General features: G+C 48.0%; 1 protein-coding gene and 1 pseudogene across 1 annotated transcript; both read right to left on the bottom strand.

Moving 5' to 3' along the window:
* Positions 1–390: 390 nt before the first annotated feature.
* On the bottom strand, positions 391–6,866 carry LOC148523880 (uncharacterized). The gene is made up of 6 exons (XM_088472548.1): positions 6,857–6,866; positions 6,605–6,760; positions 4,628–4,765; positions 3,107–3,262; positions 1,131–1,268; positions 391–449 (listed from the first exon to the last, which is right to left on the bottom strand). The coding sequence occupies exons 1-6, from the start codon at positions 6,864–6,866 to the stop codon at positions 391–393; spliced, it is 657 nt and encodes a 218-aa protein (XP_088328674.1).
* A 2,399-nt stretch (positions 6,867–9,265) lies between these two features.
* LOC148523879 (uncharacterized) lies at positions 9,266–25,749 on the bottom strand (annotated as a pseudogene).
* Between the last annotated feature and the right edge of the window lie 476 nt (positions 25,750–26,225).

Below are 26,225 nucleotides of genomic sequence, written 5' to 3'. Positions count from 1 at the left end.
GAAGAGGAATTGTAGAGGAGTTGGTCAATTTGTGAAAAATAGGGAAAGTTGGTGCAATGACATGTATCAGGGATTATTCTTTAAACCTGAGTCTGCCCCCTGGAAATTAACATCAGTTGGCAACTATGTTATGTGTGGGCGGGGCTTGCTCTCTGTCTGCCCGCCCATTTGTGTGACATCATACAAGTGTAACTCCAGCTCACCTTACATGGGGGTCTATTCATGTAGCAGAGAAAAGCCCTGTTTTGCGGTAAACAGGGCTTTCCCATGCTTAGTGCTATTCACAGAGCGGGCTTCCGTGTAGAATTTCCTGACTTCTCCTGCGGCCTCCCTGCTCCGTGGCTGAGTCACTTTTGTATGGTGAGTGCGACTCATAAAAGAACAGAAAGATTAGCTTTCCATATCGCTGCTGTGTACAGATTCCCCATCACTGGATGGCGTAATCTCTACTACAATGCGGAAGGGACAGGGAAGTTGATTACATCCCTGTCTGTCTGCCCAGCACTCGTTCTAGTCCTGACCCTTTTATATCCCTGCAGCCTTTCCTAAACTGTGACACCAGCGAGTGCGCAGAACGGTCCTGGCTGCTTCACAGAGGACCGCACATGAACACAGGATCGCCCTGTATACCGGATCCCTTCACCCGAAAGGTGAATATAAATGTATTACTACTTAGCCATGCTATAGATCGCATCGCACTCTTACGATATATACTGAAAAGTAACAATTCATGTACGCACAACTTCACCAATAGACCCCATGATCTGTTACACTGTAGCTGGGACTTCGGCTGATGATTTCCAATATTAATTATTTTGTGCCTTCACCGAAGACCCCACAGTTATCTATGGTTAGGATCTTACCTGGGCTGGGTACCCTGGAAAGTACCCCTTTCCCATTTACAGTACCAGGGCTGCTGAGAGGGGAAGGAGCGGGTACTAATTACCCGGGCCCTGGCATGTTGGAGGGGCCTGGCGGAGGCCCGGGTCCCCTCCCTCTTTTACATGTCAGTGGCAGCAGCCTCTCTCCCATGCCCAGTACATGCTTCTGTGTGCTGGGCTGTGGTGGGTGCAGGGAGGCTGCTATCTCTGAGCTCAATGACTTGAAAATAAATATATAGAAGCACCTACCTTGGTCCTTGGTGAAGAAACACCAGTTAACCCCGGGAATGCTGGAGTCGAAGCAACAATCCATCGTCGCACATTCCTCAGCACTTATTGTGGGATAGCCGCAATCTCTTCTGCTGTTGGGATCCATGTTACATTGTGCTGTTGTTGATGCAGTAAGGAAACATACAGAAGACTACTGTAGCTTAATATTATTTTTTACAGACATTTCAGCAACTTAAATTACTTTAGTGATACAATGATAACAGTCACATGGGTGGATTTATGAAGCCGTCCATTACATTATTGTAATTACCTCTAATAAAGAAACACTCATTGAAGTATGGACACAGGGCCTGATCAGCAGTGATCGCTAATGCGGTTGCAGCTGCGAAAATATGCTAATGCTCGCCAAAGCCCAGCCGACATAAAGACGCCCTCTGCTGCTTTCTCATATCCGTCCAACCTCTCTCTTCTGTGTAATCATCGGTACCATCGACGCACATCGGGCAGTCACGTAGCATTTACAACAGGTCTGACCAACCGCAGATACTGCAAGTCTACATGCAGGCAGAGCGCTATTATACTCCATATGCAATCGCGGTGGCTAATTTATGCATGCCCATGAAACGGCGTTCACACGGACAGACACGCCTGAGTTTTTCTGATCACAACCCGCCCCCAAAACGCTGACAGCCTGTCACTCTCTTTGCGATAGATTCCTCTGAGCATCCTTAAATGCAAGGCAAACGCTGTGCACGCACAGTGCGACTTATACGCATGAACGATGGCAAACAATTTCTTGATCTGCGTCCGTAATCGCCCTTGCATTCGCTACTGAACAAGTCCCACAGACAATAACTACATGAATTAAAGGTCACAGCAGATATAAAATTATGACCACATTACAATGTGTTAAGGGGTGGTCAAGGCAACTCTACAAAAATCATCTCTAGCCAAATAAACTATAGGCAGAAAATGAGGGACCATTAACACGAGCTAATTGAAAATGCGTCCAGGTCTCACCGCATAGGTAGGACAACTCGCCTTACTACAAAGGGGTAAGTATCTCACAGCGACCTCTTGTGTCACATGTGGCCGCTGATATGTAGCGCCATCCCGCCTAGCTATGGCTTCCAAACTGAATAGGATGGATTCATACATAAGACCTCACTATTTATACCCTATCCACAAAACACACCCACTAATATCCCATAGGCTAAGGCTAACCAATAACAGCTAATAAATTAATACTACTTTGTAATAGGTCTCCATACTAGCCAATCACATAAATATAAGGACTCTTACATTATATAAAGCTTATTCAGCTCAATCAGCTTTCACCTATACTTTTGTTGTTTAAATGCAAAAATCAGACCCTAAGGCAGCGTTTCCCAAACTTGGACCTCAAGGCACCCTAACAGTCCAGGTTTTAAGGAGATAAATCAGTGGCGTATCTATAATGGGTGCAGTGCGTGCGGGGCACACGGCTCCAGGGGGGTCCCGAACCGCACACACTGCACCCATATTATTTTAGACTTACCTGTCCGTGGTCTCACGTCGGGTGTCTGCGCTGCTCAGAACATCGGAAAGTGGCCGCCGCGGCTATTTTTCCGGGTTTCTGCGCATGCGCAGTAGACTCCGGTCACACTCTAGTGTACACATGTTACATCCCCCCACCAGCAGCGCAGCATGGTGTTACGCTGGCGCACAGTTACTTGCTGTTTCTTACTTTATTTCCCACTCAGAATCTCCACGTCTATGGCGCACTTATCCCATGTGTGAGAGCGCTGTTGTCGCCTACTTTAGCGCACTTAGCCGCAAGTGGAGATGCAGCTCAGTTGTGTGAGACTCTGTATAGCAGAACTGCAGGGGTGAGTATACTCGTTTCGTGGACATGTGCAGTGCAAAAAATGTACAAACGCGGCCATTATGTGACGTGTAATCAAACCGATAACCAGTAGCACTACACACTCACACTCCAGCACTGCACTGTATACTGTATACTCTACCTCTGCTTTTGGATTTAAAACACCATTTAACCCCGGAAACACTTGAATCAAAGCAGCAGCCTTTGGAAAGGCATTCCTTTGTGCTTATCCCGGGGAACCCGCAGTCTTCTCGCTGATTGACGTCCATACTACATTCCTCTTTATCTGGAGGGAACAGAGCGCACAACATTAGGACAACAGGAAATATTACAATGAATGTCAGGAAAGTTGGGAGTTCTACTGCAAGTGCCTAATGCATACATGCCGACATTGTAAATATGTCCCACGTTTGCTGAATTTGATTTCAATTAAACTTTTTAGAAATCAAAGTCTCCTTTTCAATAAATCTAACCACAGAGGATAAGAAAAATGCTGTAAGGATTGCACTTAGCAATCAGTAAAAGAGGAATTGTATTGAAGTTGGTCAGTTTGTGAAAAATAGGGAAAGTTGGGGCAATGACATGTATCAGGGACTATTCTTTAAACCTGAGTCTGCCCCCTGGAAATTAACATCAGTTGGCAACTATGTTATGTGTGGGCGGGGCTTGCTCTCTGTCTGCCCGCCCATTTGTGTGACATCATACAAGTGTAACTCCAGCTCACCTTACATGGGGGTCTATTCATGTAGCAGAGAAAAGCCCTGTTTTGCGGTAAACAGGGCTTTCCCATGCTTAGTGCTATTCACAGAGCGGGCTTCCGTGTAGAATTTCCTGACTTCTCCTGCGGCCTCCCTGCTCCGTGGCTGAGTCACTTTTGTATGGTGAGTGCGACTCATAAAAGAACAGAAAGATTAGCTTTCCATATCGCTGCTGTGTACAGATTCCCCATCACTGGATGGCGTAATCTCTACTACAATGCGGAAGGGACAGGGAAGTTGATTACATCCCTGTCTGTCTGCCCAGCACTCGTTCTAGTCCTGACCCTTTTATATCCCTGCAGCCTCTCCTAAACTGTGACACCAGCGAGTGCGCAGAACGGTCCTGGCTGCTTCACAGAGGACCGCACATGAACACAGGATCGCCCTGTATACCGGATCCCTTCACCCGACAGGTGAATATAAATGAATTACTACTTAGCCATGCTATAGATCGCATCGCACTCTTACGATATATACTGAAAAGTAACAATTCATGTACGCACAACTTCACCAATAGACACCATGATCTGTTACACTGTAGCTGGGACTTCGGCTGATGATTTCCAATATTAATTATTTTGTGCCTTCACCGAAGACCCCACAGTTATCTATGGTTAGGATCTTACCTGGGCTGGGTACCCTGGAAAGTACCCCTTTCCCATTTACAGTACCAGGGCTGCTGAGAGGGGAAGGAGCGGGCACTAATTACCCAGGCCCCGACATTTTGGAGGGGCCTGGCGGAGGCCCGGGTCCCCTCCCTCTTTTACATGTCAGTGGCAGCAGCCTCTCTCCCATGCCCAGTACATGCTTCTGTGTGCTGGGCTGTGGTGGGTGCAGGGAGGCTGCTATCTCTGAGCTCAATGACTTGAAAATAAATATATAGAAGCACCTACCTTGGTCCTTGGTGAAGAAACACCAGTTAACCCCGGGAATGCTGGAGTCGAAGCAACAATCCCTCGTCGCACATTCCTCAGCACTTATTGTGGGATAGCCGCAATCTCTTCTGCTGTTGGGATCCATGTTACATTGTGCTGTTGTTGATACAGTAAGGAAACATACAGAAGACTACTGTAGCTTAATATTATTTTTTTCAAGACATTTCAGCAACTTAAATTACTTTAGTGATACAATGATAACAGTCACATGGGTGGATTTATGAAGCCGTCCATTACATTATTGTAATTACCTCTAATAAAGAAACACTCATTGAAGTATGGACACAGGGCCTGATCAGCAGTGATCGCTAATGCGGTTGCAGCTGCGAAAATATGCTAATGCTCGCCAAAGCCCAGCCGACATAAAGACGCCCTCTGCTGCTTTCTCATATCCGTCCAACCTCTCTCTTCTGTGTAATCATCGGTACCATCGACGCACATCGGCCAGTCACGTAGCATTTACAACAGGTCTGACCAACCGCAGATACTGCAAGTCTACACGCAGGCAGAGCGCTATTATACTCCATATGCAATCGCGGTGGCTAATTTATGCATGCCCATGAAACGGCGTTCACACGCACAGACACGCCTGAGTTTTTCTGATCACAACCCGCCCCCAAAACGCTGATAGCCTGTCACTCTCTTTGCGATAGATTCCTCTGAGCATCCTTAAATGCAAGGCAAACGCTGTGCACGCACAGTGCGACTTATACGCATGAACGATGGCAAACAATTTCTTGATCTGCGTCCGTAATCGCCCTTGCATTCGCTACTGAACAAGTCCCACAGACAATAAATACATGAATTAAAGGTCACAGCAGATATAAAATTATGACCACATTACAATGTGTTAAGGGGTGGTCAAGGCAACTCTACAAAAATCATCTCTAGCCAAATAAACTATAGGCAGAAAATGAGGGACCATTAACACGAGCTAATTGAAAATGCGTCCAGGTCTCACCGCATAGGTAGGACAACTCGCCTTACTACAAAGGGGTAAGTATCTCACAGCGACCTCTTGTGTCACATGTGGCCGCTGATATGTAGCGCCATCCCGCCTAGCTATGGCTTCCAAACTGAATAGGATGGATTCATACATAAGACCTCACTATTTATACCCTATCCACAAAACACACCCACTAATATCCCATAGGCTAAGGCTAACCAATAACAGCTAATAAATTAATACTACTTTGTAATAGGTCTCCATACTAGCCAATCACATAAATATAAGGACTCTTACATTATATAAAGCTTATTCAGCTCAATCAGCTTTCACCTATACTTTTGTTGTTTAAATGCAAAAATCAGACCCTAAGGCAGCGTTTCCCAAACTTGGACCTCAAGGCACCCTAACAGTCCAGGTTTTAAGGAGATAAATCAGTGGCGTATCTATAATGGGTGCAGTGCGTGCGGGGCACACGGCTCCAGGGGGGTCCCGAACCGCACACACTGCACCCATATTATTTTAGACTTACCTGTCCGTGGTCTCACGTCGGGTGTCTGCGCTGCTCAGAACATCGGAAAGTGGCCGCCGCGGCTATTTTTCCGGGTTTCTGCGCATGCGCAGTAGACTCCGGTCACACTCTAGTGTACACATGTTATATCCCCCCACCAGCAGCGCAGCATGGTGTTACGCTGGCGCACAGTTACTTGCTGTTTCTTACTTTATTTCCCACTCAGAATCTCCACGTCTATGGCGCACTTATCCCATGTGTGAGAGCGCTGTTGTCGCCTACTTTAGCGCACTTAGCCGCAAGTGGAGATGCAGCTCAGTTGTGTGAGACTCTGTATAGCAGAACTGCAGGGGTGAGTATACTCGTTTCGGGGACATGTGCAGTGCAAAAAATGTACAAACGCGGCCATTATGTGACGTGTAATCAAACCGATAACCAGTAGCACTACACACTCACACTCCAGCACTGCACTGTATACTGTATACTCTACCTGTGCTTTTGGATTTAAAACACCATTTAACCCCGGAAACACTTGAATCAAAGCAGCAGCCTTTGGAAAGGCATTCCTTTGCGCTTATCCCGGGGAACCCGCAGTCTTCTCGCTGATTGACGTCCATACTACATTCCTCTTTATCTGGAGGGAGCAGAGCGCACAACATTAGGACAACAGGAAATATTACAATGAATGTCAGGAAAGTTGGGAGTTCTACTGCAAGTGCCTAATGCATACATGCCAACATTGTAAATATGTCCCACGTTTGCTGAATTTGATTTCAATTAAACTTTTTAGAAATCAAAGTCTCCTTTTCAATAAATCTAACCACAGAGGATAAGAAAAATGCTGTAAGGATTGCACTTAGCAATCAGTAAAAGAGGAATTGTATTGAAGTTGGTCAATTTGTGAAAAATAGGGAAAGTTGGGGCAATGACATGTATCAGGGACTATTCTTTAAACCTGAGTCTGCCTCCTGGAAATTAACATCAGTTGGCAACTATGTTATGTGTGGGCGGGGCTTGCTGTCTGTCTGCCCGCCCATTTGTGTGACATCATACAAGTGTAACTCCAGCTCACCTTACATGGGGGTCTATTCATGTAGCAAAGAAAAGCCCTGTTTTGCGGTAAACAGGGCTTTCCCATGATTAGTGCTATTCATAGAGCGGGCTTCCGTGTAGAATTTCCTGACTTCTCCTGCGGCCTCCCTGCTCCGTGGCTGAGTCACTTTTGTATGGTGAGTGCGACTCATAAAAGAACAGAAAGATTAGCTTTCCATATCGCTGCTGTGTACAGATTCCCCATCACTGGATGGCGTAATCTCTACTACAATGCGGAAGGGACAGGGAAGTTGATTACATCCCTGTCTGTCTGCCCAGCACTCGTTCTAGTCCTGACACTTTTATATCCCTGCAGCCTTTCCTAAACTGTGACACCAGCGAGTGCGCAGAACGGTCCTGGCTGCTTCCCAGAGGACCGCACATGAACACAGGATCGCCCTGTATACCGGATCCCTTCACCGGAAAGGTGAATATAAATGAATTACTACTTAGCCATGCTATAGATCGCATCGCACTCTTACGATATATAGTGAAAAGATAAACGAAATGACTGTATAGGAGTGGAGAGGGTTAAACCTCCTAGGCTGGGGGCAGACCAGTGTGGGGAATCATGTGATAATTAGGGCCTATGGGTTCTTAGGATTGTAGTTTCTAGCAGGGATATCAGAGATTGTTGGAGGCGGAGTCAGCCTCTTTTGTTCCTGTCTTCAGAGTTAGTAAGTGTTTTTACTGAGCTCTGTGTTGCTGGGCAGTTTATATCATAGTCCTACTTCTGTAACCTCCCCCCATTTGCCTGAGTTTCTTTCTTTAATTGCACATCCTATCTCTATTGTGTTAAAAGAATATCCTGTGCTCCCTATTTTTGTGACCTTGATTTCTTTGCCCCACAATTACAACCCCCCCATTTGTGTCATGCCCCGCCCCAGGCACGCAGCGCGGACCCCCGCCCGTTACCAGGTACCGGAGGCTAACTCTTGCGCCATAGTGGTAGCTCTTGATCAGCAGGATGGTACTGAGGTGGCCAGTGGGGAGTCCCCGGTGCCACAGTGGCGGCAAAGCTTAGGCGCGGCTGAGCTGTGCAGCCACGAGCGGGGGTCATGTGTGGCGGCTCAGAGCCACCGCGAGCAGCCTGAAGACACCCCGCGGGTGGGCAGAGCAGCCGCAATGAGGCCGGCGACTGCTCGCCCCTAGAGGTTAGGCGCGGCGGCTCAGAGCCGCCGCGAGCAGCAGTTAGTGAGCCCGCGGGCGGGCATAGCCGCCGCAGGGAGGTCAGTGGATGCTCGCCCCCCGCGGGTGCAGAGCCAACTACTTTAGAGGAGGTGTAGGGAGTAGGGCTAGTACCCGGATGGGCAGCGGGGATCATCCCCGCAGTTCAGGTAGTGAGGGAGGTGAGAGACCTGGCCCTGTCAGTAGTGTAAGGGCTAGGTCAGGCAGGGAGGCTGGCGGCCATTATAGGGTAGCAGGAGCAGGCGTAGGAGGGGAGGGGCTAGGAGACAATATGGAGGATGATTGGCAGGCTGTGCACAGCTCTGATGGCAGCAGCCTGTCAGGTCCTGTTGTACAGCCCGAATCCACTGCTGCTGGTCAGCGCTCAGTGTGTAGGGGCAGGAGAAGCATTCCTGCAGTTGCAGTTTCCAGCTCGGTGGATATGCAGTCCAGTAGTGGGCTTCCTAGTCAGGCTTTCGACCTTGCAGCGTTCGCGGCCATGATGTCATCTATGGCATCTGCATTTGCTCCCATGGTGGCGGCATTGGGTCCTAACTATGCAGCTAGTGCAGGGGTAGATCAAGGGCAGCATTCCGTTCCTGCTAATCTGGGGCCTGCTGTAAATCAGTTCATGGAGGCTTGCAGGGCTATGGGTGCCGCTGCGGCTCAGTTGGCAGCTGATCCTGAGATGTCTGTGGTGCCTACTGCTGTGTCTTCTCTTGCCGTGTTGGCTGGGTCCGGGGTTTCGGCCCTGGGGCCAGCTTTACTGTCTTTTTCAGATGCTGTTGATGGCGGGACTATGGAGCAGGATTACAGCGTCGAGGAGGCGTCATCATCGGCAGCTTCCGGGGGTGACAAGGCTGGGTCGTCAGGTGTGACCTCAGAGGTTTTTTGATGATGATATTTCTGATTCTGCCTCCTCTTTCTCCTCTGTTTCGGAATTGTCGTCGTCCTCTTCCTCCTTGGCTTCTTCAGCCAGCAGCGCGATGAAGGCGCGGAAGAGGGCTGCTAGATATGCACGACGAGAGGCGGCAAGGCGCAATAAGAGGGCAAAACAGTGGCGTAAGGGGAATAGTTTGCGTAAGTCCAGGTAGCGCCAGGGTCAGCCAGGTGTGGTGTATTGCGACAATACAGCGGTTTTGCGGGGTTTGCGTGCTTGTTGCAAGAAGAAATTAGGAAGGGCGATTACGTGGACATGTTTATGGCTGAGCAAGCCAAAAAAGATTTCAAAGCAGCTAAGCTTAAAGGCGGTGTGGGGGTGGAAGCTTTTCGCTCTTATGATAACTGGCTGGCTGGGTTTTGCGTATTCGCAGCATGCTACCTGAAAGATCGCCCAGGGGTGCACCTGAATGTAATAAGGTATATCCACCTGATTCACGGGATGCAGCGTAAATCCAGGGGCAACGCCTGGAGGACCTTTGATGGGGAGTTTAGGCGCAAGCAGGACGGATCCAAACGCTTAGATTTCGGGTGCAAGGATGTGGAAGTGTGGCTTGACGTCACTCAACCACCTAAAGGTGGAGCGGAGGAGTCTCGGGCAGGCGGGGGTACAAATAAGGGGGGGTCTGGTGCGTGGCACCCAAATTCTGATCCCTTCCCTGGGCACCGGCAGACGGGCCCCGGGCGGCTTTCCGGGCAGACGCCTTTTAAGGGTAAATGTTTTGCCTTTAATAATGCCTCCTGTCCCCAGAGTCAGCGGTGTCGATTTCGACACCTTTGCTTGCGTTGTAATGAATTGCACCCCGCCTCTAATTGCTTCCGGTTGTCGGCCCAACAGCTGTCCAAGTCGGGGGGAGGAGCTATTCCCAAAGCCGGAGGTAGTGCAGTAGCTAAATAGGGCCCCAACACCTATCCGTTTGGATGCTATGTCCAAGTGGCTAGGGTGGTACCCTAATAGACAGGACGCTGAATTTTCGTTTTTCGGGTTCGAGTTGGGTTTTCGTTTACCCGTTATAGGCAAAGTTCGAGTCTGTTTCCCCTAGGAATTTACAATCTGCTCGAGGTTTTCCTGAAGTCCTTCAGGCAAAGATCGAGAAAGAAGTTCAGTTAGGACGGATGGCGGGTCCCTTTGCACATCCTCCAGTGGGGAATCTGATTCTTTCCCCGGTGGGGGTGGTGCCCAAGAATACTCCAGGAAAATTTCGGCTGATCCGGCATCTGTCTTATCCATCGGGGTCCTCGTTTAATGATGCTATACCTCCTGAATACTGTTCAGTGAGGTATCAGTCTTTTGATGATGCTTTCAGTATCGTTAGAGCATATGGATGCGGGGCCCTCATGGCTAGGGTGGATGTTGAATCAGCCTTTCGTTTGCTCCCTTTGCGACCTGAATCGTTTAGGTTCAGGGGTTTTCGCATTGGGGGGAATACTTCATAGACAAGTGCTTACCTATGGGGTGTTCGATTTCCTGCACATTTTTTGAAAATTTAGTACCTTCCTTCATTGGTGCGTGGATTTTTCTTGTGGGGATCATGGGATAGCGATGACTTCCTCTGCGTGGGGCCCGCTGGTTCAGAGCATTGTAACGAGCTACTTGGTTCCATGAGAGCGCTGTTTTTTCTTTTTTCTTGTACCAATGGCAGATGAGAAGACAGAGAGTCCCCTCTCGTATTTGTCGTTTTTTAGGTATCAGGATTGATACCTTGTCCGGCTCCTGTCGTCTTCCACGCGATAAAGTTGACAAATTGCGAAAATCCATTTCAGAGTGTTTGGTTGCGCGTAAAATTTGTCTTCGGCAGGCCCAATCGCTTTTGGGTTGTATGAACTTTGCCTGTAGAGTTATACCAATGGGTATGGCATTTTGCCGAAAGCTAGAGAGGGCCACGGCGGGGGTTTCCAGACCGCACCATTTGATCGGTTTATCATCAAAAATAAAAAGAGACCTGAAAGTTTGGGTTTCCTTTCTGGTGGATTTTAATAGGGTCAGGGTATGGTATCCCCTCTTGTGGACAATGTGGATTTGCAGCTTTTTACTGACGCAGCAGGATCTTCAGGGTTCGGTTGCTACCTGAAGGGATCCTGGTGCGTCGCAACTTGGCCGGAGGAATGGGTTCATACAGGTTTGACAAGGGATATGCTGCCCTTAGAGTTGTTCCCAATAATGGTGGCCTTGGAGGTCTGGGGCGAGCGCATCTGCAATCGCAGCATTTTGTTCAGATGTGACAATCTGGGCGTGGTGCATGCGATAAATGGTCAGAGAGCAAAGTTTTTGCGGGTTTTGCGTGTGAGAGTGGGAAGTTTTTTCCCGTGGACAAGGCCTCGGTGGTAAGGATCAGCATCAATTGATGCTTTCTTTTATTTGGCAGCTGTACGTATCTGGCAGGTTAACAGCAGTAGTCTCACGGTATCTGGCAGGTATTTCGTTTTCTCCAAATTGAAGGGAATCCCTGACCTTACAAGGAGTTTTGTCATCACAAAGGCCTTGAAAGGATGGGCGTGCGCTGAGCCAGTTACCCCCGATAAAAACGGCCCATAGACATTTCCTTGTCACCGTTCATCCTAGGAGCAGTTGAGGATGTGGCGGTTTCCGGTTTCGAAGCGCTTTTGTTTGAGTTAGCTTTCTCCATGGCTTTTCATGGTGCTTTCCGGGTGTCAGAATTGGTTGCTCCCTCCAAATGGAGGGATTCAACTATGCTTCGTTCGGATGTGAAGGTGGGTGAGACGTCCTTGCTGTGCAGATTGCGTCGTTCTAAGACTGATCAGCTAGGCAGCAGTCGCTGGATAACATTGGTCCCCTCGGCGGATGGTCGAATTTGTCTGGTCGGCTTGGCCACTCGTTATGCATTGGTTAGACCTTCAGCGGAGGGCTCATGGCTGATGCATTGCGATGGGCTTCCACTAACAAAATTTCAGTTTAGCTGGATGCTGTGGCGATGTCTTTGCAGCGTGGGCCGCTTCCACCGCCGCTGCAGGATTTCCCTAGTCAGAGATTCAGGCTTTGGGCAGGTGGAAATCAGCCAGTGATAAGCGTTACATTCGGCCAAATCATTGAGGTTTAATGTCGGGCATGCATGTTACTTATGGTTTGTTATGTGTTTACGAAATGTCATTGGTCCTGGTCTTGTCTGTTCTTACCTTGTCTTTCCTACTCGGGGATTAGCTACTCACCATTGATTTAAGTGGGAGTCTGGAGAGTTTTGACGATTTTTTTTACCTGATCTGACGGACTTAATTTGGCTATTTGATTCACTATGATAATTATATGTCCCTCAGCAGGTTTTACGTTTTCTCTCTGGTCGAGTTCATTTGTGTTATCCCTAACCCCCCCCCCTGCCTTTTTATTGTTTTAACCTATCCTCTTGTGTCTTCATGTCGCTTCAGATTGGCACAGAAGCTTGTTGATCTTTAAAGATTCAGAACAAAATTTTTCTTTTTGGCAGATCCTCACTAATGTGTTCCCCGTTAGATATACATTATTAGATATGCTACGATTTTTACAATAACTTTAATCTTTTCATTGTTTTTCCCTCATTTATAGGAATGGCTAGTGATGATTGTACTATACGGATAGTTGGCCATTCATTTGTTTTTGGGCAGCTCAGTTCATGACCGCGCAGGAGGTGCCATTGTTTCCGGGATCTAGTGGAGTTAGATGGCTAGGGATCAGAGGTATGTTGAGGGGGAGCCTTAAGCCTACACTCTTGCAGCAGGTTCAGCGGTATGGCTTGCCGAGAGTCTTGGTGATACATCTAGGCGGGAATGTTCAGGGCAAGGGACATCTCTGGAGTTAAGGCATGCGGTGGTGGATGATTTGGGTCAGATTATGATGGCTTGGCCATCTTGCAAAATAGTCTGGGCTTTCATGGTCCCTAGATTGTTGGCGTGGTGTGGTTGACGGCAGAGCCATTGATAAAGCTCGGAAAAAAGTGAACTTGGCTGTTTCAAATATGTGTTGAGAAATGGCAGGGCGGTGGTCAGACATCCTAGGATTAAATTTAGGTATACTTACCTTTTTCGGTCTGACGGGGTACACTTAGCTAAGGAAGGGTTAGTTCTTTTTCTTGAGGATCTGTTTGAGGTTGTGGTTTCCGTGCGTTAGTTCTATGGTGGCGGTGCAAGGTTTCTGTTAGCAGAACCTTGCTTTTGGCGGGAAAGAACGGCAGGTTAATTATTAGCACTGTGAATATTGGTTTACTTTTTGTTTCGCTCACCTTCGTTGACTGTTAAAGTCTGCTGGACCACCCCGCCGGGGGCAGCATCATCACCTTTCCGGGTGGGTAGTCAAGGTAGAAGGCTTGAGTGTATGTGTTGTGGTTGGAGTGTTTATAGTGTTAGGCTTGGGCTGTTGTTAGCCGTTCTTTCTTTGCCACCATATTTAAAATAATTTAATTAATTTTAGTAATTAATTCATTATCTGTTAATTAAATAAAATAGCTAACAATTCTGCCAAATACAAGTCTCTGTGTCTTTATTTCAATTGAGTATGTTTTATTGTCAATGATTCACGCACTGGTCAATCCTCAGACGATGGGAGGTTTAGTAACAATTCATGTACGCACAACTTCACCAATAGACCCCATGATCTGTTACACTGTAGCTGGGACTTCGGCTGATGATTTCCAACATTAATTATTTTGTGCCTTCACCGAAGATCCCACAGTTATCTATGGTTAGGATCTTACCTGGGCTGGGTACCCTGGAAAGTACCCCTTTCCCATTTACAGTACCAGGGCTGCTGAGAGGGGATGGAGCGGGCACTAATTACCCAGGCCCCAACATTTTGGAGGGGCCTGGCGGAGGCCCGGGTCCCCTCCCTCTTTTACATATCAGTAGCAGCAGCCTCTCTCCCATGCCCAGTACATGCTTCTGTGTGCTGGGCTGTGGTGGGTGCAGGGAGGCTGCTATCTCTGAGCTCAATGACTTGTAAATAAATATATAGAAGCACCGTACCTTGGTCCTTGGTGAAGAAACACCAGTTAACCCCGGGAATGCTGGAGTCGAAGCAACAATCCCTCGTCGCACATTCCTCAGCACTTATTGTGGGATAGCCGCAATCTCTTCTGCTGTTTGGATCCATGTTACATTGTGCTGTTGTTGATGCAGTAAGGAAACATATAGAAGACTACTGTAGCTTACTATTATTTTTTACAGACATTTCAGCAACTTAAATTACTTTAGTGATACAATGATAACAGTCACATGGATAAGTCCACATGGGTGGATTTATGAAGCCGTCCATTACATTATTGTAATTACCTCTAATAAAGAAACACTCATTGAAGTATGGACACAGAGCCTGATCAGCAGTGATCGCTAATGCGGTTGCAGCTGCGAAAATATGCTAATGCTCGCCAAAGCCCAGCCGGCATAAAGACGCCCTCTGCTGCTTTCTCATATCCGTCCAACCTCTCTCTTCTGTGTAATCATCGGTACCATCGACGCACATCGGCCAGTCACGTAGCATTTATAACAGGTCTGACCAACCGCAGATACTGCAAGTCTACATGCAGGCAGAGCGCTATTATACTCCATATGCAATCGCGGTGGCTAATTTATGCATGCCCATGAAACGGCGTTCACACGGACAGACACGCCTGAGTTTTTCTGATCACAACCCGCCTCCAAAACGCTGACAGCCTGTCACTCTCTTTGCGATAGATTCCTCTGAGCATCCTTAAATGCAAGGCAAACGCTGTGCATGCACAGTGCGACTTATACGCATGAACGATGGCAAACAATTTCTCGATCTGCGTCCGTAATCGCACTTGCATTCGCTACTGAATAAGTCCCACAGACAATAACTGCATGAATTAAAGGTCACAGCAGATATAAAATTATGACCGCATTACAATGTGTAAAGGGGTGGTCAAGGCAACTCTACAAAAATCATCTCTAGCCAAATAAACTATAGGCAGAAAATGAGGGACCATTAACACGAGCTAATTGAAAATGCATCCAGGTCTCACCGCATAGGTAGGACAACTCGCCTTACTACAAAGGGGTAAGTATCTCACAGCGACCTCTTGTGTCACATGTGGCCGCTGATATGTAGCGCCATCCCGCCTAGCTATGGCTTCCAAACTGAATAGGATGGATTCATATATAAGACCTCACTATTTATACCCTATCCACAAAACACACCCACTAATATCCCATAGGCTAAGGCTAACCAATAACAGCTAATAAATTAATACTACTTTGTAATAGGTCTCCATACTAGCCAATCACATAAATATAAGGACTCTTACATTATATAAAGCTTATTCAGCTCAATCAGCTTTCACCTATACTTTTGTTGTTTAAATGCAAAAATCAGACCCTAAGGCAGCGTTTCCCAAACTTGGACCTCAAGGCACCCTAACAGTCCAGGTTTTAAGGAGATAAATCAGTGGCGTATCTATAATGGGTGTAGTGCGTGCGGGGCACACGGCTCCAGTTGGTCCCGCACCGCACACAGTGCACCCATATTATTTTAGACTTACCTGTCCGTGGTCCCACGTCGGGGGTCTGCGCTGCTCAGAACATCGGAAAATGGCCGCCACGGCTATTTTTCCGGGTTTCTGCGCATGCGCAGTAGACTCCGGGCACACTCTAGTGTACACATGTTACATCCCCCCACCAGCAGCGCAGCATGGTGTTACCCTGGCGCACAGTTACTTGCTGTTTTTTACTTTATTTCCCACTCAGAATCTCCACGTCTATGGCGCACTTATCCCATGTGTGAGAGCGCTGTTGTCGCCTAGTTTAGCGCACTTAGCCGCAAGTGGAGATGCAGCTCAGTTGTGTGAGACTCTGTAAAGCAGAACTGCAGGGGTGAGTATACTCGTTTCGGGGACATGTGCAGTGCAAAAAATGTACAAACGCGGCCATTATGTGACGTGGAATCAAACCGATAACCAGTAGCACTACACACTCACACTCCAGCACTGCACTGTATACTGTATACTCTACCTGTGCTTTTGGATTTAAAACACCATTTAACCCCGGGAACACTTGAATCAAAGCAGCAGCCTTTGGAAAGGCATTCCTTTGCGCTTATCCCGGGGAACCCGCAGTCTTCTCGCTGATTGACATCCATACTACATTCCTCTTTATCTGGAGGGAGCAGAGCGCACAACATTAGGACAACAGGAAATATTACAATGAATGTCAGGAAAGTTGGGAGTTCTACTGCAAGTGCCTAATGCATACATGCCGACATTGCAAATATGTCCCACGTTTGCTGAATTTGATTTCAATTAAACTTTTTAGAAATCAAAGTCTCCTTTTCAATAAATCTAACCACAGAGGATAAGAAAAATGCTGTAAGGATTGCACTTAGAAATCAGTAAAAGAGGAATTGTATTGAAGTTGGTCAATTTGTGAAAAATAGGGAAAGTTGGGGCAATGACATGTATCAGGGACTATTCTTTAAACCTGAGTCTGCCCCCTGGAAATTAACATCAGTTGGCATCTATGCTATGTGTGGGCGGAGCTTGCTGTCTGTCTGCCCGCCCATTTGTGTGACATCATACAAGTGTAACTCCAGCTCACCTTACATGGGGGTCTATTCATGTAGCAGAGAAAAGCCCTGTTTTGCGGTAAACAGGGCTTTCCCATGCTTAGTGCTATTCACAGAGCGGGCTTCCGTGTAGAATTTCCTGACTTCTCCTGCGGCCTCCCTGGTCCGTGGCTGAGTCACTTTTGTATGGTGAGTGCGACTCATAAAAGAACAGAAAGATTAGCTTTCCATATCGCTGCTGTGTACAGATTACCCATCACTGGATGGCGTAATCTCTACTACAATGCGGAAGGGACAGGGAAGTTGATTACATCCCTGTCTGTCTGCCCAGCACTCGTTCTAGTCCTGACACTTTTATATCCCTGCAGCCTTTCCTAAACTGTGACACCAGCGAGTGCGCAGAACGGTCCTGGCTGCTTCCCAGAGGACCGCACATGAACACAGGATCGCCCTGTATACCGGATCCCTTCACCGGAAAGGTGAATATAAATGAATTACTACTTAGCCATGCTATAGATCGCATCGCACTCTTACGATATATAGTGAAAAGATAAACTAAATGACTGTATAGGAGTGGAGAGGGTTAAACCTCCTAGGCTGGGGGCAGACCAGTGTGGGGAATCATGTGATAATTAGGGCCTATGGGTTCTTAGGATTGTAGTTTCTAGCAGGGATATCAGAGTTTGTTGGAGGCGGAGTCAGCCTCTTTTGTTCCTGTCTTCAGAGTTAGTAAGTGTTTTTACTGAGCTCTGTGTTGCTGGGCAGTTTATATCATAGTCCTACTTCTGTAACCTCCCCCCATTTGCCTGAGTTTCTTTCTTTAATTGCACATCCTATCTCTATTGTGTTAAAAGAATATCCTGTGCTCCCTATTTTTGTGACCTTGATTTCTTTGCCCCACAATTACAACCCCCCCATTTGTGTCATGCCCCGCCCCAGGCACGCAGCGCGGACCCCCGCCCGTTACCGGGTACCGGAGGCTAACTCTTGCGCCATAGTGGAAGCTCTTGATCAGCAGGATGGTACTGAGGTGGCCAGTGGGGAGTCCCCGGTGCCACAGCAGCGGCAAAGCTTAGGCGCGGCTGAGCTGTGCAGCCGCGAGCGGGGTTCAGGTGTGGCGGCTCAGAGCCGCCGCGACGAGCCTGAAGACACCCCGCGGGCGGGCAGAGCAGCCGCAATGAGGCCGGCGACTGCTCGCCCCCAGAGGTTAGGCGCGGCGGCTCAGAGCCACTGCGATCAGCAGTTAGTGAGCCCGCGGGCGGGCAGAGCCGCCGCAGGGAGGTCAGTGGATGCTCGCCCCCCGCGGGTGTAGAGCCAACAGGGGTGCGCATGCTACTTTAGAGGAGGTGTAGGGAGTAGGACTAGTACCCGGATGGGCAGCGGGGATCATCCCCGCAGTTCAGGTAGTGAGGGAGGTGGTCCTGTCAGTAGTGTAAGGGCTAGGTCAGGCAGGGAGGCTGGCGGCCATTATAGGGTAGCAGGAGCAGGCGTAGGAGGGGAGGGGCTAGGAGACAATATGGAGGATGGTTGGCAGGCTGTGCACAGCTCTGATGGCAGCAGCCTGTCAGGTCCTGTTGTACAGCCCGAATCCACTGCTGCTGGTCAGCGCTCAGTGTGTAGGGGCAGGAGAAGCATTCCTGCAGTTGCAGTTTCCAGCTCGGTGGATATGCAGTCCAGTAGTGGGCTTCCTAGTCAGGCTTTCGACCTTGCAGCGTTCGCGGCCATGATGTCATCTATGGCATCTGCATTTGCTCCCATGGTGGCGGCATTGGGTCCTAACTATGCAGCTAGTGCAGGGGTAGATCAAGGGCAGCATTCCGTTCCTGCTAATCTGGGGCCTGCTGTAAATCAGTTCATGGAGGCTTGCAGGGCTATGGGTGCCGCTGCGGCTCAGTTGGCAGCTGATCCTGAGATGTCTGTGGTGCCTACTGCTGTGTCTTCTCTTGCCGTGTTGGCTGGGTCCGGGGTTTCGGCCCTGGGGCCAGCTTTACTGTCTTTTTCAGATGCTGTTGATGGCGGGACTATGGAGCAGGATTACAGCGTCGAGGAGGCGTCATCATCGGCAGCTTCCGGGGGTGACAAGGCTGGGTCGTCAGGTGTGACCTCAGAGGTTTTTTGATGATGATATTTCTGATTCTGCCTCCTCTTTCTCCTCTGTTTCGGAATTGTCGTCGTCCTCTTCCTCCTTGGCTTCTTCAGCCAGCAGCGCGATGAAGGCGCGGAAGAGGGCTGCTAGATATGCACGACGAGAGGCGGCAAGGCGCGATAAGAGGGCAAAACAGTGGCGTAAGGGGAATAGTTTGCGTAAGTCCAGGTAGCGCCAGGGTCAGCCAGGTGTGGTGTATTGCGACAATACAGCGGTTTTGCGGGGTTTGCGTGCTTGTTGCAAGAAGAAATTAGGAAGGGCGATTACGTGGACATGTTTATGGCTGAGCAAGCCAAAAAAGATTTCAAAGCAGCTAAGCTTAAAGGCGGTGTGGGGGTGGAAGCTTTTCGCTCTTATGATAACTGGCTGGCTGGGTTTTGCGTATTCGCAGCATGCTACCTGAAAGATCGCCCAGGGGTGCACCTGAATGTAATAAGGTATATCCACCTGATTCACGGGATGCAGCGTAAATCCAGGGGCAACGCCTGGAGGACCTTTGATGGGGAGTTTAGGCGCAAGCAGGACGGATCCAAACGCTTAGATTTCGGGTGCAAGGATGTGGAAGTGTGGCTTGACGTCACTCAACCACCTAAAGGTGGAGCGGAGGAGTCTCGGGCAGGCGGGGGTACTAATAAGGGGGGGTCTGGTGCGTGGCACCCAAATTCTGATCCCTTCCCTGGGCGCCGGCAGACGGGCCCCGGGCGGCTTTCCGGGCAGACGCCTTTTAAGGGTAAATGTTTTGCCTTTAATAATGCCTCCTGTCCCCAGAGTCAGCGGTGTCGTTTTCGACACCTTTGCTTGCATTGTAATGAATTGCACCCCGCCTCTAATTGCTTCCGGTTGTCGGCCCAACAGCTGTCCAAGTCGGGGGGAGGAGCTATTCCCAAAGCCGGAGGTAGTGCAGTCGCTAAATAGGGCCCCAACACCTATCCGTTTGGATGCTATGTCCAAGTGGCTAGGGTGGTACCCTAATAGACAGGACGCTGAATTTTCGTTTTTCGGGTTCGAGTTGGGTTTTCGTTTACCCGTTATAGGCAAAGTTCGAGTCTGTTTCCCCTAGGAATTTACAATCTGCTCAAGGTTTTCCTGAAGTCCTTCAGGCAAAGATCGAGAAAGAAGTTCAGTTAGGACGGATGGCGGGTCCCTTTGCACATCCTCCAGTGGGGAATCTGATTCTTTCCCCGGTGGGGGTGGTGCCCAAGAATACTCCAGGAAAATTTCGGCTGATCCGGCATCTGTCTTATCCATCGGGGTCCTCGTTTAATGATGCTATACCTCCTGAATACTGTTCAGTGAGGTATCAGTCTTTTGATGATGCTTTCAGTATCGTTAGAGCATATGGATGCGGGGCCCTCATGGCTAGGGTGGATGTTGAATCAGCCTTTCGTTTGCTCCCTTTGCGACCTGAATCGTTTAGGTTCAGGGGTTTTCGCATTGGGGGGAATACTTCATAGACAAGTGCTTACCTATGGGGTGTTCGATTTCCTGCACATTTTTTGAAAATTTAGTACCTTCCTTCATTGGTGCGTGGATTTTTCTTGTGGGGATCATGGGATAGCGATGACTTCCTCTGCGTGGGGCCCGCTGGTTCAGAGCATTGTAACGAGCTACTTGGTTCCATGAGAGCGCTGTTTTTTCTTTTTTCTTGTACCAATGGCAGATGAGAAGACAGAGAGTCCCCTCTCGTATTTGTCGTTTTTTAGGTATCAGGATAATGGTGGCCTTGGAGGTCTGGGGCGAGCGCATCTGCAATCGCAGCATTTTGTTCAGATGTGACAATCTGGGCGTGGTGCATGCGATAAATGGTCAGAGAGCAAAGTTTTTGCGGGTTTTGCGTGTGGGAGTGGGAAGTTTTTTCCCGTGGACAAGGCCTCGGTGGTAAGGATCGGCATCAATTGATGCTTTCTTTTATTTGGCAGCTGTACATATCTGGCAGGTTAACAGCAGTAGTCTCACGGTATCTGGCAGGTATTTCGTTTTCTCCAAATTGAAGGGAATCCCTGACCTTACAAGGAGTTTTGTCATCACAAAGGCCTTGAAAGGATGGGCGTGCGCTGAGCCAGTTACCCCCGATAAAAGACGGCCCATAGACATTTCCTTGTCACCGTCCATCCTAGGAGCAGTTGAGGACGTGGCAGTTTCCGGTTTCGAAGCGCTTTTGTTTGAGTTAGCTTTCTCCATGGCTTTTCATGGTGCTTTCCGGGTGTCAGAATTGGTTGCTCCCTCCAAATGGAGGGATTCAACTATGCTTCGTTCGTATGTGAAGGTGGGTGAGAGGTCCTTGCTGTGCTGATTTCGTCGTTTTAAGACTGATCAGCTAGGCAGGAGTCGCTGGATAACATTGGTCCCCTCGGCGGATGGTCGAATTTGTCCGGTCGGCTTGCCACTCGTTATGCATTGGTTAGACCTTCAGCGGAGGGCTCATGGCTGATGCATTGCGATGGGCTTCCACTAACAAAATTTCAGTTTAGCTGGATGCTGCGGCGATGTCTTTGCAGCGTGGGCCTCTCACCAGGGTCTGGTGCTGCCGCTTCCACCGCCGCTGCGGGATTTCCCTAGTCAGAGATTCAGGCTTTGGGCAGGTGGAAATCAGCCAGTGATAAGCGTTACATTCGGCCAAATCGTTGAGGTTTAATGTCGGGCATGCATGTTACTTATGGTTTGTTATGTGTTTACGAAATGTCATTGGTCCTGGTCTTGTCTGTTCTTACCTTGTCTTTCCTACTCGGGGATTAGCTACTCACCATTGATTTCAGTGGGAGTCTGGAGAGTTTTGACGATTTTTTTTACCTGATCTGACGGACTTAATTCGGCTATTTGATTCACTATGATAATTATATGTCCCTCAGCAGGTTTTACGTTTTCTCTCTGGTCGAGTTCATTTGTGTTATCCCTAACCCCCCCCCCCTGCCTTTTTGTTGTTTTAACCTATCCTCTTGTGTCTTCATGTCGCTTCAGATTGGCACAGAAGCTTGTTGATCTTTAAAGATTCAGAACAAAATTTTTCTTTTTGGCAGATCCTCACTAATATGTTCCCCGTTAGATATACATTATTAGATATGCTACGATTTTTACAATAACTTTAATCTTTTCATTGTTTTTCCCTCATTTATAGGAATGGCTAGTGATGATTGTACTATATGGATAGTTGGCCATTCATTTGTTTTTGGGCAGCTCAGTTCATGACCGCGCAGGAGGCGCCATTGTTTCCGGGATCTAGTGGAGTTAGATGGCTAGGGATCAGAGGTATGTTGAGGGAGAGCCTTAAGCCTACACTCTTGCAGCAGGTTCAGCGGTATGGCTTGCCGAGAGTCCTGGTGATACATCTAGGCGGGAATGTTCAGGGCAAGGGACATCTGGAGTTAAGGCATGCAGTGATGGATGCGGTGGTGGATGATTTGGGTCAGATTATGATGGCTTGGCCATCTTGCAAAATAGTCTGGGCTTCCATGGTCCCTAGATTGTTGGCGTGGTGTGGTTGACGGCAGAGCCATTGATAAAGCTCGGAAAAAAGTGAACTTGGCTGTTTCAAAATATGTGTTAAGAAATGGTGGGGCGGTGGTCAGACATCCTAGGATTAAATTTAGGTATACTTACCTTTTTCGGTCTGACGGGGTACACTTAGCTAAGGAAGGGTTAGTTCTTTTTCTTGAGGATCTGTTTGAGGTTGTGGTTTCCGTGCGTTAGTTCTATTGTGGCGGTGCAAGGTTTCTGTTAGCAGAACCTTGCTTTTGGCGGGAAAGAACGGCAGGTTACCTATTAGCACTGTGAATATTGGTTTACTTTTTGTTTCGCTCACCTTCGTTGACTGTTAAAGTCTGCTGGACCACCCCGCCGGGGGCAGCATCATCACCTTTCCGGGTGGGTAGTCAAGGTAGAAGGCTTGAGTGTATGTGTTGTGGTTGGAGTGTTTATAGTGTTAGGCTTGGGCTGTTGTTAGCCGTTCTTTCTTTGCCACCATATTTAAAATAATTTAATTAATTTTAGTAATTAATTCATTATCTGTTAATTAAATAAAATAGCTAACAATTCTGCCAAATACAAGTCTCTGTGTCTTTATTTCAATTGAGTATGTTTTATTGTCAATGATTCACGCACTGGTCAATCCTCAGACGATGGGAGGTTTAGTAACAATTCATGTACGCACAACTTCACCAGTAGACCCCATGATCTGTTACACTGTAGCTGGGACTTCGGCTGATGATTTCCAATATTAATTATTTTGTGCCTTCACCGAAGATCCCACAGTTATCTATGGTTAGGATCTTACCTGGGCTGGGTACCCTGGAAAGTACCCCTTTCCCTTTTACAGTACCAGGGCTGCTGAGAGGGGATGGAGCGGGCACTAATTACCCAGGCCCCGACATTTTGGAGGGGCCTGGCGGAGGCCCGGTTCCCCTCCCTCTTTTACATATCAGTAGCAGCAGCCTCTCTCCCATGCCCAGTACATGCTTCTGTGTGCTGGGCTGTGGTGGGTTCAGGGAGGCTGCTATCTCTGAGCTCAATGACTTGTAAATAAATATATAGAAGCACCGTACCTTGGTCCTTGGTGAAGAAACACCAGTTAACCCCGGGAATGCTGGAGTCGAAGCAACAATCCCTCGTCGCACATTCCTCAGCACTTATTGTGGGATAGCCGCAATCTCTTCTGCTGTTTGGATCCATGTTACATTGTGCTGTTGTTGATGCAGTAAGGAAACATACAGAAGACTACTGTAGCTTACTATTATTTTTTACAGACATTTCAGCAACTTAAATTACTTTAGTGATACAATGATAACAGTCACATGGATAAGTCCACATGGGTGGATTTATGAAGCCGTCCATTACATTATTGTAATTACCTCTAATAAAGAAACACTCATTGAAGTATGGACACAGAGCCTGATCAGCAGTGATCGCTAATGCGGTTGCAGCTGCGAAAATATGCTAATGCTCGCCAAAGCCCAGCCGGCATAAAGACGCCCTCTGCTGCTTTCTCATATCCGTCCAACCTCTCTCTTCTGTGTAATCATCGGTACCATCGACGCACATCGGCCAGTCACGTAGCATTTACAACAGGTCTGACCAACCGCAGATACTGCAAGTCTACATGCAGGCAGAGCGCTATTATACTCCATATGCAATCGCGGTGGCTAATTTATGCATGCCCATGAAACGGCGTTCACACAGACAGACACGCCTGAGTTGTTCTGATCACAACCCGCCTCCAAAACGCTGACAGCCTGTCACTCTCTTTGCGATAGATTCCTCTGAGCATCCTTAAATGCAAAGCAAACGCTGTACATGCACAGTGCGACTTATACGCATGAACGATGGCAAACAATTGCTCGATCTGCGTCCGTAATCGCACTTGCATTCGCTACTGAATAAGTCCCACAGACAATAACTGCATGAATTAAAGGTCACAGCAGATATAAAATTATGACCACATTACAATGTGTAAAGGGGTGGTCAAGGCAACTCTACAAAAATCATCTCTAGCCAAATAAACTATAGGCAGAAAATGAGGGACCATTAACACGAGCTAATTGAAAATGCGTCCAGGTCTCACCGCATAGGTAGGACAACTCGCCTTACTACAAAGGGGTAAGTATCTCACAGCGACCTCTTGTGTCACATGTGGCCGCTGATATGTAGCGCCATCCCTTCTAGCTATGGCTTCCAAACTGAATAGGATGGATTCATACATAAGACCTCACTATTTATACCCTATCCACAAAACACACCCACTAATATCCCATAGGCTAAGGCTAACCAATAACAGCTAATAAATTAATACTACTTTGTAATAGGTCTCCATACTAGCCAATCACATAAATATAAGGACTCTTACATTATATAAAGCTTATTCAGCTCAATCAACTTTCACCTATACTTTTGTTGTTTAAATGCAAAAATCAGACCCTAAGGCAGCGTTTCCCAAACTTGGACCTCAAGGCACCCTAACAGTCCAGGTTTTAAGGAGATAAATCAGTGGCGTATCTATAATGGGTGCAGTGCGTGCGGGGCACACGGCTCCAGGGGGGTCCCGCACCGCACACACTGCACCCATATTATTTTAGACTTACCTGTCCGTGGTCCCACGTCGGGTGTCTGCGCTGCTCAGAACATCGGAAAATGGCCGCCGCGGCTATTTTTCCGGGTTTCTGCGCATGCGCAGTAGACTCCGAGCACACTCTAGTGTACACATGTTACATCCCCCCACCAGCAGCGCAGCATGGTGTTACGCTGGCGCACAGTTACTTGCTGTTTCTTTATTTCCCACTCAGAATCTCCATGTCTATGGCGCACTTATCCCATGTGTGAGAGCGCTGTTGTCACCTAGTTTAGCGCACTTAGCCGCAAGTGGAGATGCAGCTCAGTTGTGTGAGACTCTGTATAGCAGAACTGCAGGGGTGAGTATACTCATTTCGGGGACATGTGCAGTGCAAAAAATGTACAAATGCGGCCATTATGTGACGTGGAATCAAACCGATAACCAGTAGCACTACACACTCACACTCCAGCACTGCACTGTATACTGTATACTCTACCTGTGCTTTTGGATTTAAAACACCATTTAACCCCGGGAACACTTGAATCAAAGCAGCAGCCTTTGGAAAGGCATTCCTTTGCGCTTATCCCGGGGAAACCGCAGTCTTCTCGCTGATGGACGTCCATACTACATTCCTCTTTATCTGGAGGGAGTAGAGCGCACAACATTAGGACAACAGGAAATATTACAATGAATGTCAGGAAAGTTGGGAGTTCTACTGCAAGTGCCTAATGCATACATGCCGACATTGCAAATATGTCCCACGTTTGCTGAATTTGATTTCAATTAAACTTTTTAGAAATCAAAGTCTCCTTTTCAATAAATCTAACCACAGAGGATAAGAAAAATGCTGTAAGGATTGCAGTTAGCAATCAGTAGAAGAGGAATTGTAGAGGAGTTGGTCAATTTGTGAAAAATATTTGAAAGTTGGTGCAATGACATGTATCAGGGACTATTCTTTAAACCTGAGTCTGCCCCCTGGAAATTAACATCAGTTGGCAACTATGTTACGTGTGGGCGGGGCTTGCTCTCTGCCCGCCCATTTGTGTGACATCATACAAGTGTAACTCCAGCTCTCCTTACATGGGGGTCTACTTATGTAGCAGAGAAAAGCCCTGTTTTGCGGTAAACAGGGCTTTCCCATTCTTAGTGCTATTCACAGAGCGGGCTTCCGTGTAGAATTTCCTGACTTCTCCTGTGGCCTCCCTGCTCCGTGG

Source organism: Taudactylus pleione, unplaced genomic scaffold (genome assembly GCF_031769625.1).
Source record: "Taudactylus pleione unplaced genomic scaffold, aTauple2 ptg000126l, whole genome shotgun sequence".
NCBI classification, from domain to species: domain Eukaryota; kingdom Metazoa; phylum Chordata; class Amphibia; order Anura; family Myobatrachidae; genus Taudactylus; species Taudactylus pleione.
This window is presented reverse-complemented; position numbering and strand designations above follow the sequence as displayed.